The following is a 14,189-nucleotide window of genomic DNA, read 5'->3' as shown; positions in this document are numbered from 1 at the left end:
AGAACTAATACCAGGAGGAATGTCAAACACTAAAGCAACTGAAGTTCTTCTTTTTGGAAAAAGACCCTGTCTCGGATCCTCTGTCATGGTCATCATCGTGGTGTTATGTCTGTCTTTTACCAACAATTAGAAAAGTAAAGGATGAGTACATTATATTGGCAAGACTCATGAGTATCAACAGCCAAATAAAAATGGCTTTTGGGGAATTCCTAGTTAGTACTATCAAAGAATTGTCTTACCGTGCAAACGGTATATATACCAAAAAAAAGTCCCATTTTCTCTCGCATTAAAGGTTATAGCAGATAAGTTTCCAATGCGAAAAGTCAGTCTGCAGTTGTTAAATCCCTGTAAAGGAGACTGTAGGCACAGTGACACAGTGGATTGCGGAGCTCCCAAACCCTTATTCTGGGATGCACTCAAGATTACACCTGCCATATCATTTTGTGGTGCTTTGGTTTCAAACTGGTAGTGAAGCTGTCTGAAATATCCTAATGTTTGATCTCTTGAATGCAGCCCAAAAATAGGCAGAAAGACAAAATCTAAGATTATTGCTAATATCGTGAATGGGTAAAAAAAAAAGACTTGTCGGGAGGAGTGGTGGTGGGTGTGGTACAGCTGCCTTAAGATCTATAGTTGTGATATTTTATATATGGTAATGTTCAATGGGAGTCACATATACAAGTACAATTAGAATGTGCCAAAGGCAAATAGTCTAAGAGTTTGGTCTAGACAGGGAACCAGAAAGGTGCAAAAAGAAAAGGAACCAAAAATATCTCAGCATTAGGAACTCTTCTCCTATCCACATTGGCACAAATACTTTTGTCAGAATTTCTGAAGTCCAGCTTAGCAGAGTTCTGCAGAAAAACAATTCAGCAAAGTAATACCCCACCCCTTCATCATAATCATATAAACAATGACTACAATGAAAATCTGTTGGGAGGAAGCCATTTTTTCTGTCAGTGTGTCGCTTTTATGCATCTGTCATACATTCCTGTGGTGGCACTAGAACACAGGGAAGAGTGGGCTACTGTAGTAAAAGATTGTTCTTTCCAGGCAGCTGCAGCAGACAACACCAGAAAATATGGTAGTATTCCAGGGGCAGCAGTCCAGCCACTGTGGTGTATTAGGAGATTAGGAAAGTATACTGCTATGGAGGGGTTGGAGTTTATGGTCGATGAAACCTGCAGGAAAAGGTAGAATAAACATTTTAAGGCTAGGCAAACCCCTGTTTTAGTTAAGAGTTCATAAAAATGCAAACTGAGCAGTGCTGACAAAAGGTTTTAGAAGACCTTTTGTCAGCAGGTTTTAGAAGAAAGGTTTTAGAAGAAACTGACACATTGGGTTCCATAGGACTAAGCAAGGCCTATTCAAATGTCCAATCCCACATCACACTTGCTTGAGCAAGGGTACACAGCCAATAGAAATCGACCACAAAGGAAAAGCTTTTTTTCAGAAGCAGACCAACTCTATTGTACAGATCATTTCCCTGTAAATAAATAAATGTTCACCAACACTTCAAAAAAAGGTGATTGGGGGGTGAACTAAGTCAAAGTCCCAATGAGGACAGAAGCATATCCTGTGTGACTGAGAAAACAAATACCTACCTAGTAAAGTGACGGCTGGACTCGTGCACCTCCATCTCTGTGCTTTTGAACTCATTCAGCTCTTTCCTTATGGCAGCCTGATGTAAAAAAACAAACAGGAAATATGAATTCTCTGCACAACTCACGTGCATGTGTTCCATATACAAAAGGGTATATAAATGTGTTTGGGCCTCGACCTTATCCATTGCGGTCAGTCGTGTCCAGGGCTTGTCTGCCCGCCTGTCGTAGTCCTGAGCCTCCGCCACTTCCACGTAGTCACTGAAGCGGATCAGAATCTTAGCCTCCCGCAGCTCCTCCACGGTGGGCCTCTGGCTGAGCTAAGGGATGGGGAGGAGCAGGTGAATGGTTAAGGTGGAGGAAAGAGAGAACCGGCTCTTTGCCGAGGACATGCGGCATGCGAGGCCTGGGTGGCCAGCTGGTGCATCCAATACTGAACAGATGGTGGCCAAAGAAAAAAGTACCTTGAAAGTTTTAGATGAATAGGGCTGTGATGGATTCCTGGACATTTTCAGAGCTTTCTAGTTATCCATTCCATATTTGAATAACTACAGTGCTTTTCATTACATAATTTGCTATAAGCCCAATGAACACACATTGGCTAGTGATTTCCGCCCTCAAATAATGCATTTTAGTAGCGTGTGCGTTTGTGTATGTTGAGTGAATCTCATCACGGAGGTTAAAATTTTCCGTCTAACCGGAGGGATCCGAGAATCACAGAAGGAAATCCTATCACACCACTCGCAATGACATGAGAAGAAAACGTATTTCAAACAGGCAGTCATCTGAACATGTCTCCGTGGCAGCCATGTTCGTGGTTGTGGCTGGAGTCAGATGCCGTATGTGTACAGTGATTGTACCTGGATCAAAAAGGCTATCCCCTTAATCATGATTTACCTTTCGGGTCAAGTGTCTCTTGATTTCTCTCTTCTCCTCTTCATCCATTTCATTGCGAGCTAGAGGAAGGGGGAGCACATGAGGGAGGGAGGCCAAGATAGAGAAAGATTGAGTTAACAGAGAATACAGGAGCCAGTGTTAGTCCTACTTGTTCCCCCTCTCCGTCAAACTTACGTTTGAGGGACGGGCTAGTGAGCGAGCATGGAGTAGGCAGCCAAACGACATGCTCTGCTGAAACTTGGATTTAAAAGAATCTTTGGCACTTTATGCCCTCAAAAGGCGACAAAATACTATTATAAGTTTATTGTTCTCATTTTAGTTCAGTTAAAACTTGAAAGCGTTACGCCAATGGCCAACACTTTGCGTTTGAAACTCGACAAGTACAAATTCCCCGGAGGAACCCCAGCGGCTGGGCCCGAAGCCCTGAGCACGAGTGTTACAACATCCGCTAGCATCAGCGCTAACTCGCCTCGGCCAGCTAGCCAAATGGAGTCCGCGGACATGAAAGCTGAAATCCTCACAGCACTTAAAGACATCGCTACCCTGCTTAGGTCGGAGTTAAAGTCCGTCCTGTCTGAGGAATTTGAATCCGTCAAATCCGAACTACATGCAGTGAAGGCGGAGGTGGCTAACAACACTGCCGCAATTCGTTCCGAGGTGGACACGATGAAAACAACTATATCCGACATGGAACGCGGGCTGTCTTCATGCTCCGATGACGTGACTTCACTTCTAACTAGGGTGGGAAGACTCGAGACAGAGGTTACCAACGCACAGGAGAAATGCCTCGACATGAAGGGGCGAATGAGACGCGACAACATTCGGATACTAAACGTCCCAGAGACCCCACTCTCCAGCACACCAGTGGCGGTCTCTAAACTGCTAAAAGAAGCTTTGAAAATGGATAAAGACGTCTTGATAGACAGATCGCACAGAGGACTGCAGGCAAGGAAGTCATCGAGTAATCGTGGCGAAATTACACTACCACCAAGACTGTGTTGACATTCTGCACCGTGCCAGGGAATCCGGACCACTCAAGTTTAAAGGGACCGCCATCTCCATTTTCCCGGACTACCCCCCCGAGTGTTGCACAGGCTGGAACCGCTTTCAACGAAGTGAAGAGGCTGCTCCGTGGGCAAGATGGTATCAGGTATGGCCTTTCGTATCCAGCACGGCTCCGGATCACACACAATTGAACTGAGAAACAGTTTCAAAGCCCAGAAGATGCCATGACCTACGTGAAAACCAAAATCCTTCATGGATCTACATAAGGCTGGTAAACCATGACGTGACTTTATCCTCCATCACAGTAAAAGGTTGGTGCTGTCCACATCGTTTTGGCTGAAAGACTGTATAGCTCCGATGAATGAATAATTACTTAGGACAAATAATGAATGAATACATGTGGAAAGTACAGAAAAAACAAAATCTGTTTAAAAAAGGTCCCATTTAGTCATGTCTTGGGTTTTCAATTGACGAGAGATATTGCTGAACAGGATATTTCAGTGTGTTCTAGTAGACTTGTTCCTACGTTTATTTGTTTTATACTTCATCTCTGACTCTATGTCGAGACCTTCTAAAATCACTCAGCAGTTTGTCATGTAAAAAAGGAGACACATTGTTATTGCTGACACTCCTTTACAGCCATATTTTGCTTTCTTATTAACTTTTTCTCTCATGGTGTTTACCCTGCCATGCAACGCTGTCTTCCCTGTATAAGACATTGAGTTATTTTTTTATTTTATTTTCACTATAAATTTATGAACCTGAGATACTGATACTGAGATGGCAGACAGTGAACTTTTTAATTTATTGTATTTCTATTTTATTACTCTTATTTTTTATAAATATTATTATTGTATTTTTTATTATTTTACTGTCCATTTACTCTACGCCTTTGGGTTGAGAATATTTTGATATATGTAATGTTCAATGTGCCTTATGCTAATCTATGTTCTATACAAGTTTTAGCAGAGTTCTGCCTTTCAAGTAAACTAGCACTTAAATGTGTAGATGCTTCTGCGAGGGGGTTGGGAGTCACCTTGTTCGGATAGGTTAGGGGTGGGGATTCACTGTACCAGACTTAGTCAACTGTATGTTTTTTCTTTATCTTACTGTTTTTCCTCAGGGATATTTTCAGCTCATTGGGAAATGCAAAACTTTCATTACACCAATCTTATCTTCTCTCAAATTTGATCATGGCTAACACAGACACTTCTAGAGTATCAGCTAGTTGCGATGTTACCTTTATAAGTTGGAATGTAAAGTCTTTAAATCATCCAGTCAAACGAAAGAAAGTAATGTTTCATTTGAATAAACTAAATGTGGGGATAGCATACCTACAGGAGACGCATCTTAAAACTTTTGATCATTTTCGACGGGTCAGTCAATCATACCATTCTAATTTTCACTCAAAGTCCAGAGGAGCGGCCATCCTTATTAATAAGAACATTCCATTTGTTATGTTGAAAGGTTGAAACAGATTCCTCAGGGCGTTATATAATTGTAGTAGGCAGAATATATAATACACCAGTTATCCTGGCTAATGTTTATGGCCAACATTGGGAAGACAGCTCTTTTTTCAAAACTTTTTTTGCTCTACTCCCTAACATGGATACGCACAATCTTATACTTGGAGGGGATATGAATTGCGCGCTATCACCTGCCCTAGACCACAGTTCATCCAGAATTATAACCACATCCAATACAGCTCTACAAATACAATTATTTCTTGACACAAACGGTATATCTGATGCCTGGCGCTTTCAAAATCCCACATCTAGAGGTTATCCTTTCTTCTCACCAGTGCACGGGACGTACTCACGCATAGATTACTTCTTCTTGGATAAGAAGCTTCTTTCATTAATGACTAAATGTGAATATGAAGCAATAGTTATCTCTGACCATGCCCCTGTTGATGACCCTACACATACCGGTCTCTCATGCCAACTGCCGTCCCTGGCGTCTCAATTCGTTATTACTTTCAGACGAAGATTTTATTAAATTTATCTCCTCTGAAACAACTATATTCCTCAAGCATAATCAGACCCCAGCAATATCCCCTTCATTATTGTGGGAAACAATGAAGGCATACATCAGGGGACAGATAATATCATACAGTGCACGGCAAAGAAAATGGTCAGTTAATGCTAAAATATAATATTCCCCGCACATGTTTTTAGCTTTTGCATCTCTCTTGGCTAGACGACTTATACTCCTCAAGTGGAAAGAGAAGTTCTCCCCAACCTTTAGGATGTGGATTAAAGATATGATGCATCACTTAGTGTTAAGAGAAGATTTGTTACTCTACTAGAGGGTGTGCTCAGAAATTTGATGCTATATGGAAAACTTTTTTGACCTATGTGGAGAGGATAGATTATGCTAATATGGGAGTTTAGTGCTGCTGACCTCATTTCCTTCTCTATTGTAGCCTATTTACTGAGGTGTAATTTTAATTTCAATCTGTATTTATTTTTTGTATTTTTCCCTTAGACTGTTTTTTAACTGTTTATGTATTGCTGGTTTTGTTTTGATTTTGTCTTTTTACTTGTGTGCATTTCAATTGTGATCCCTGAATGCTATTGTTATAGAATGGTACAGTGTTACTGTTAAAGGGGTGGGGCTCTGTTGGAGCAAGTTGGGGGGGAGGGAGGGGGGGTGTTATAATTGTATGTATCTTATTGTATCTGCATTGAATTCTGTAAAACGTCTAAAAATACCAATAAATAAATAAATAAATAAATTAAAAAAACTTACGTTTGAGGATGTTCCTCTGTTCCAGCTCATCTGCTGTTGGGCGTTGACTCAACCGCCTGAATAAAGCACACGTCTATTTTAGGACATGTCTCTTCGAAAGAAACAAAATAAATTCAAAAAATATGTTTATTTTATAGCTTCCTTAATAAACTGAAGAGGTTGTACAATCAAATTAAAAGCAACAATTAAACATAGATTTAATGGAAAATAACTATATGCGAAGCTGAATCCTGAGTGTGTACACAGGAAAGTGGGCAAGTTCATCTCCCTAATTAACTTTTAGTGGACATGTAAATTCCCCAACTTAAGTAGCAAGCATGACAAACAAAAAAAGATGAATGATGCAATTCCGCTCTATCTCTTTACAGTTCACATGAACCTGGTGCTACCTGGTGAGCTTGGTGCCTATCTGCTGACGGGACTCCAGCCTCTGCTGGTCGGACAGCATGGGCAGGATGTTCTTGTCCTCTAGGTCCCTCAGCGACGGTCGGTTACTCAGCTTGATGGCCAGCGAGTCCTTCCTCAGCACCTTCATTGCAAGCGAGCCTACACAAACCAGGGAACAATGATTAGGATCTATAAATCATACCGCCCTAATAGTGATCTGGGAACTGGGTGGTGCAATTTTTGTGTTTACTTTCTGGCTACTGTCCACTTTCCCCTCATTTCATCAGAATGAAACACACTGAGGTCAGTCAAAAACACTTTTTGTATGGAATGGCCTCGAAATCAATTATTCACAGCTCTCGTTATGAACTGCAGAGCCCATTGCTTGTCAAAGATTGAGCATTATGTTCAACGGTGCATACTCTCACTCTCTCAGGTACAGATCGCCGTTTACACATTCATTGTTTTCATTACAGTCTACATATATGGTAAAGGAATAAGCAACCTATGGTGCTTGTATCTAGATAGGGCACCACACACACACGCACACACAGACAAAGAGATGCTCACTTGAAAACAATGCCTCATCTTCCTCTTCATCATCCTCCTCTTCCTCTTCATCCTCGTCATCTTCCTCCTCCTCGTCTTCATCATACTCCTCCTCGTCCTCTTCGTCTTTGTAACCCGGGTCCCCGTAGTCCCCCTCGTTTGGAAGGTTTTCCTTATTTTCCTCGCAATCGATCATCACTGTTGGAACGGCGTGCATCATGGAGCTTGGAATAGGGACGGAGATGGGGGAGTCAAAGGTCAAATGAGAGCACACGTTTGAGTGAAAGCGGAACTCACATTGGCCATACTTACGTATGGCCGCCCTTACGAAAAATCTTTGTGTGGTTTGTCTCCTAGTGTTTTTGTTGTTTGTGTCAAACTACAAATGTAAAGGTAGGGTAGCCACGGGGTTAAACCTTCTAATTACAACCTGCCTAAACCCCCCTCCAAACAACACAACTGTGTTGTGTGTGAGCCAGCTGTGTGACAGCAAACTGCACCTGCTTGTGTGTCTGAAGAAGAACACTACATCAATGCAATGTTTTCCTCTTTCGCCTCCGTTGCATGCTGCGGCTGTTGATGTCTGGCGCCTACCTCTCGAACCTCTGCATGGTCAGGGCCAGGGTCTTGTTTAGCTCCTCTATGATGCGGCTGGGCGGGTGGAGGGCAGTTGGCAGGGTGCCGTACTGCAAGGAGTGCCCGCCCAGCGGCACGTGGCACTTCTGGAAGGCGATCAGCGATGAGTCAGGCACGGCGATCATGAGTTTCTTGGAAGGTAGAGGAGGAGATAGCCTGGACGACATGCAGGGCAGCCTCACGGGGGCGCCGTCTGTACCCAGAGAGAAGAGGGGGGGGGGGTTACTAAGGTGGTGCTCTTTGTTGGAAAACCCATGAGAATAACCTAACTTAGATTTACAGTTAGTTACATCTACATATTTTCCTCCATCTTTAACCCTCACTAACTTGCTACTTGTGTCCACTGCTCAGAAAGCCAACATTTCATTCAAGTAGAGACGATTCAGGACAACGATTCGATTGAGGAGCATGTGACAACAACGACCTTGACGCCGGCTCACCTGTCATGTGGTTGGGCAGCCTGTTGAAGGGTTTGGGCGGTGGAGCTGGGGGTTGTTTGTGGAATGTGGCAGTTTTTTGTGGCATGGACTCAGTGACGTCGTTGGGCGCGAACATGGTGACCTTCTTGGTGGAGGCAGACTGGCCGGGCTTCTGGCTGTTGTCGTGTTTGGTGAAGCCCTCCGCAGGCATCGGGAGCTCCCCTGTGCCTGAATAGAAAACAAATAGTAATAGTTTTTGGAAGCCATTGCACTTTGTAGAACACCTCAACACACAAACCCCCTGTTTGATATTAAGTCATGGTTGATTAAGCTTGTGGCAGAGCTGTACTTACAGTGGCACGTCAAATCACCTATAAATGTAATTATACTCAAATTCTCTTTGTAACTTCCTGTGCCTGCTGCTGTCGCTGCGGTTCAATCTTGGGAGAGGAAGCACCTGACTTTTCTTAAAGATGAGAGGAAGCAATTCCATCTTCAAATGAACACTTATACAAGCCTACCGATGGCTGAGGCTGCTCCCTCCATCTGCTCAGCTCGGTCCCCCTCTGGGAGAGCCCCTAGGAGCGGCGAGGAATGGCCATTCTCCATCTTCACCTCCTCCCGCACCGCTGCAACTGCACCATCTACCCAGGGGGAGAGGATACACGCCGTATGAAGTGAGTAGAAGAATGAGTGAATACAAAGAATGCGTGATTACAAAGAATGATTGAATACAAAGTTTTTTTTTGTGAATACAAAGAATAAGTGAAAGCATAAAATCCTTGCTGTCCATTTTTCTTTGATCTCCTTCCCTTAACCTCTCACCTTTCTCGTAAACCTCCTTCAGTACACCTTTCTTGATCAGCTCCTCTCTGCTCTGGCGAGTGGACATCTTCCTCTCCAACACTGGGGGAGGTGTTCAGGACAGTCAAAGGTCAACAGAGATTAATGAGCTATATATATATATATATATATTATATACAAGGCATAGGTACAGCTTTGTCTACATATGATGGATGCACAACTCTTTTCAAATCAGGCGTAGATGCTCTGCTAATTTAGGACAGGTTCTCCTGGACTTCCTATGGTTATTTCAAGGATTATTTACAACTGTTGACTGAGCGTTCAGAGAAACAAAAAATAACTCAGTATTTAAACATTGAACTTTTAATAGTACTTAGGCATTATAATCTAGTCATCCTACATTATGTGCGACAAACTTGGCTTGCCAAAATAGGCTCCAGCTGAAGGCCTTTGTGTGTCTGTAATTTTTATTGTGCCCCTTGTGATCCAGTTAAGGGTTGACCTTAGGACACAAGTAGGATACTTGGAGCTGATGCTATGACAACAATGTGTTCATACAATGTGACCATATATGGGTAGCTCTGACAGAATCTACATAAGGCACTAAAGAGATGAGAGAGAGTTCTGCTTCCTCCTTGACATGAAACAACACCAACAGTATCTTTAGCATCACAACGTGACGTAGGTTAGAGCTCGGCAATCACATACGCATTGGGATAATGTACGTCAGCACATGTCATATCTGTATGTTTGTAGATCCATTATTGACAGGCTACGCAAGGAAGGACCAAATTAGCCTATGATACTATCTCTCGATTATCTAAATATAATTATGGCAACGATGAAACGGCTAAAGCCTATGGAGGTCAACTGTAGTTAAAAAAATATTATATTGTTCGGAATGTCCATCCCTTCATCCATCCATAGATATAAGGCTTTCTTCTCTTTCAAATATTTCCTGTGCTCAATTAACAGATTAGAAAGCAATAACGTACCCATGACCTGTAGATTTCCAACAAAGAGAAAAAGGTAGTTTTTTTAAACCACAACCTTTGTTCGCTAGGCTGTGTCACATATATAGAGGCTAATCCCCCTCCTGCTTAACAATAGGGCAGTCCAGTGGGAACTTAGCCCGGCCTGTACGATCTGTTGGGTTTATATGTGCAGAACCAGGAGCAGCTGACCTGGGGGAGGCCCCCCACCAGCAACACTGCTGATCCTTCCTTACATAACATGGTCCTCATAAACACTGGTTCTCTGAGTCTGCGGTTGCCTTGCAGCCACCTTCCTCCTCCACTCCTCTCCTCTCCGCACTGTAAGCACGGGAAGCTTTATTATCTTCCATTCATCAACTCAGCCTCATTACCGCACCAGGTCCGAAAGCGGCAATAAGACATTCATCTTCCGCAGGAAGATTAGGGCGCGGAGAGACGGCGGTTCTAGTAGAACACAGGGATGAAGCCTTGACTCGGCTCGGGAGGAGAGGAGAAGAGAAGAGAGGAGAGGAGAGGAGAGGCGAGGTGGTGGCAGAGACACTTTATGCAGAAAACAAGTTTGCCAAACTTATTTTTTGGCACTTCTTGCACCTCAAAGTCATTGTCTCTTGCCGAAATCTCTGCAGATGGCGGCAATGCCAACATTGTTCGTGATGAGTCAGAAAAGCAAGGCAGGCGTGATTTATTTTTATCTGATTTCCCCTGTCTCCACAATGACCCCACTGGTCCTAACTAAAGGGAATGTTCAGTGACCACCAAACTGAAACAGTTCTCAAACAAGTTTGTCCGCAAAAAAATCCTTCATTCTCAGCCAGCCGTAAAAAAACAAAGCAACTTATATTGAAGTACTCTGTCCCCTTGAGAGTGGAATGAGAGGAGTCATCATACCCATTATATGCTGCAGTGTCACTCACCAGCTGAGGTCTGCCTGAACTTCTCGCTCTTCTTCTTCCTCCACTTCCACGGTTTGAAGAGGCGCCCCAGGTTGGCGAACTTGCTCCGCCGGCGGATGGGAGGCGTGTGTGTTCCCGGCACCAGGGAGTCCGAGCGCATGGCTGCCAGCCGCTCCACCTCTTCAGCTTCAAACACAAACAAACACACGGCTTTAGGATTAAAGAGTGTGAATCTACCCCTCTAATCCAATTAATCTAAACACAACCCAGTGAGCACAAATCGCATTACATGACCTCATTCGGCCGCTGGTTTTGCACAGCGTTTCTTTGAGGTTGCAATAGGTATGTTTGTTTTCATGTTAAAAGCCACTGTACATTACAGTCCCCAAACAATGTTGATAACAAATGGATAATAACAGTAAAGGTGTTGAAGAGTCAGTGGAGAGGACAGAGAGATAGAGAAGCAAGGGAATGCATTTGTCAATTGCTCTCGTTTGCTCATGTTTTCAGCCACTTTCCTGCCTTCTACTCTCTCCTACTGAATTTATATTTCCTTTGGCTGCTTGTTGGAAAGGACCAACAGCCTCTAAAGTAATCACTCTATTCATTCCATAAAGCATTCAGTATATTTTTCCATTTTAAGGTTTACTGCAGTTCCCATTACGCCAACCTTCCTGCCAAGACACCAGGGCCCTGAAAAAGCACACAAACACAATGGATACATACAGTCACATACTGCTGGTGCAAAAGCAGTATTTACTTGTACAATATTTATAGACCAGCCTACTTAGAATTTGGAGAGCTAATTGGATTGGCTGGGGCCAGTGTGAACCAGGACAAGAGACCGAAGGTGTTACTATATAACGCAACATTTGTCATAATCATACTGTCACATAATCACATAGTAAGACTTCATATCCACTGCACTCAGACCCCTTGCATGTTTATCATATTGCACTTTTATCAAACGACACCTTAGAGTAGTCGACTAAGGAAGGTGACAGATGAAATAGAATTACTGAATAAAACAAGACGAATGTTAAAACCGCACTACGCAAAGTAAAATTGGAAACGTGTATGTGAATACTAGGGTGCCGTTTTAGAGAGCCTACAGCAGGTCGCTTAATGTATTCACAGTGCCCACTGCCCACTGCTGCGTCTTTGCAGTTTAGAAGTGCATGTTTACAGTTTAGGTGGCAAGGCTGAGGTAATGATCAAGGGAGCGGTCACCGAGGGATGATAAAGGAGACAGGAAAAAGTCCAAGTCTGCACATTACGGATGGATATTCAACTTAATTTCCCTCACCTTCCAACGGGTCCGCGCTACGACATTTGTTGCATATGTGCTTTATCTCTTTGCCTATCTGGCAATGTATATTGAAATGCACATTGTTGTTATTTGCAGTCGGTTGTGGCTCTTGTTGTTGTTGTTGTTGTTGCTGCTTACGAGATTTCATACGAACCAGGCATAACCCTCGTTTTTTCTTCGGTTTCTCTTCTGACGTGGAAACTGATGGATAATACGCATCGATCGGAGATCCTAATTCATACCATGGACGCATCACATCGCTTCCAATACCCGCCATATTTGCAATGAACTGGATTGTTTGGCGTCCCGTTTATAATAATCCCCTCACCCCTGTTTAAGGGAGGGTTGAAACGGAGTGGACCCTAGGGTCCGCTCCAATCCAAGCTCGCTGTTGTGCATAAATTACTGACGTCAACCAATGGGTTTGTAGCGCATTGGGACAATATACAGTGTTTATATTCTAAGTTATGAACTACAGATAAACGTGTAGGTAACACTGACTTATATTCAATAATAAATATGTTAACGCAGATAAGGCTCTCGGATATCATCACCAAACAACCTAGCTGGACGCCTAACAATTGCAATTCAATATTCTTGTTCTACCAAACCATAATCAGAGCACTACAACTACGCACCTTTACCAGCAGATGGTAGTCGCGTGTTAGAGATGACTATGCAAGCGGCAAGTTAATTCCATGGCCTGACTAACCTACAGCAGAAAAAAAGTGAGGTGTATTATGTCGCCACCGCCAGCGCCATATCCAAAGCACAGCCTCATTATGAGAAAGCTTGTCAAGTCATTTTTCACCATTATTAGCACAATAATGCTGATATTTTTTTTGTCAATCCCAGAGATATCTGTGACCAGGGACATTTTATTTCCCAAATAAATATGTTTGAATGTCCGAAAAAACAACAAAAGTAGGTAAAGGAATCTTTCTGTGCCATAAGAGATGAGGTTCAATATATAGGTATAATTAATTTACAAATAGTATGTATATGTTTGCATGTGTTTTACATGACATTGATCAAGACAAGGAGCAGCCTTTTCAATTCCAAATGGACTGAACCATGGCAGTGACTCTGCTGCATATCACGAGTTGAAAGAGATGGGAACACACTCTGAGTGTGAAAGCACTCCTTCCTCTGCATTGGGCCAGAGATTGTTTGAGACAACATCAGAGAACATGCAAAGGAAAAAATATTAAACCTGGAGTTAGTCATACTGCTGCAGATGTACAGTATATTCTGAAGGCTTCGTTTACAACTCAAAGAGGTGGCGGGATCGCTAAGGTGGCTGGATGTTTGAGTCAAAGCCAGTTGTATCTGTATTTGACAACGAGTCAAGCCGTAGTCGTGTTTTACCATCTAAACAAGATAAGTGAGTCATCTTCACCACCAGTACAACTGTCTCTCCATCCCATTTTGATGAAGCGTGGATCAATAGCCTTCTTCAGGTGCTGCTGCGTCCATAAATACGAAGGACGAGCAAGATCCGAGAAACGGTAGTGTGGGATTCTGATCCATAGAACTACCGTTTCTCAGACAATCATACAAACATAATAAAAAAAAAGCCAGGCATATGCACAGAGTGAGATACTATACTGTACATACACATTCACAGGGGAACCAGCTCATGAACATACATGCTCAAACATAACTCAAAGCAGTGTGTTAATAAGGCAATATAGCATAGAGCGCGAGAAAATAAACATGGTGACCAATGAGGTTCATTTGAAGAGGAGAGATGATAAAGGTTAAAAAAAGGAAGGGCAAAAAAGCCAACGGACACAAACCACACCGCTCCATAGCGCAGTGTTTCACAATGGCACGTCATTCATTAAGAGAGAGCATAGTGACACACATTCAGTCACACACGCAGCCCTGCTACACGCAGGACCCTGACAACCAGCCAAGCCCGGTGGGTGAGGGGGTTTATG

At 43.0% G+C, this 14,189-nt stretch overlaps 1 protein-coding gene across 1 annotated transcript; it reads right to left on the bottom strand.

Annotated features, from left to right (window-relative positions):
* Window positions 1–1,097: 1,097 nt before the first annotated feature.
* phactr1 (phosphatase and actin regulator 1) lies at window positions 1,098–12,523 on the bottom strand (the record flags this gene model as incomplete). Its single annotated transcript, XM_079739238.1, has 13 exons — window positions 1,098–1,181; window positions 1,605–1,681; window positions 1,781–1,921; window positions 2,499–2,557; window positions 6,255–6,310; window positions 6,644–6,800; window positions 7,212–7,414; window positions 7,785–8,019; window positions 8,267–8,473; window positions 8,767–8,889; window positions 9,071–9,151; window positions 10,959–11,123; window positions 12,244–12,523. 13 exons carry the CDS (start codon window positions 12,521–12,523, stop codon window positions 1,166–1,168), a joined length of 1,800 nt encoding a protein of 599 aa, XP_079595364.1. The 3' UTR covers window positions 1,098–1,165.
* Window positions 12,524–14,189: the final 1,666 nt, after the last annotated feature.

This window comes from Pollachius pollachius (genome assembly GCF_949987615.1).
Source record: "Pollachius pollachius genome assembly, chromosome: 7".
NCBI classification, from domain to species: domain Eukaryota; kingdom Metazoa; phylum Chordata; class Actinopteri; order Gadiformes; family Gadidae; genus Pollachius; species Pollachius pollachius.
Note: the sequence above shows the minus strand (reverse complement) of the source record. Positions and strands in the feature narration are given on the sequence as shown.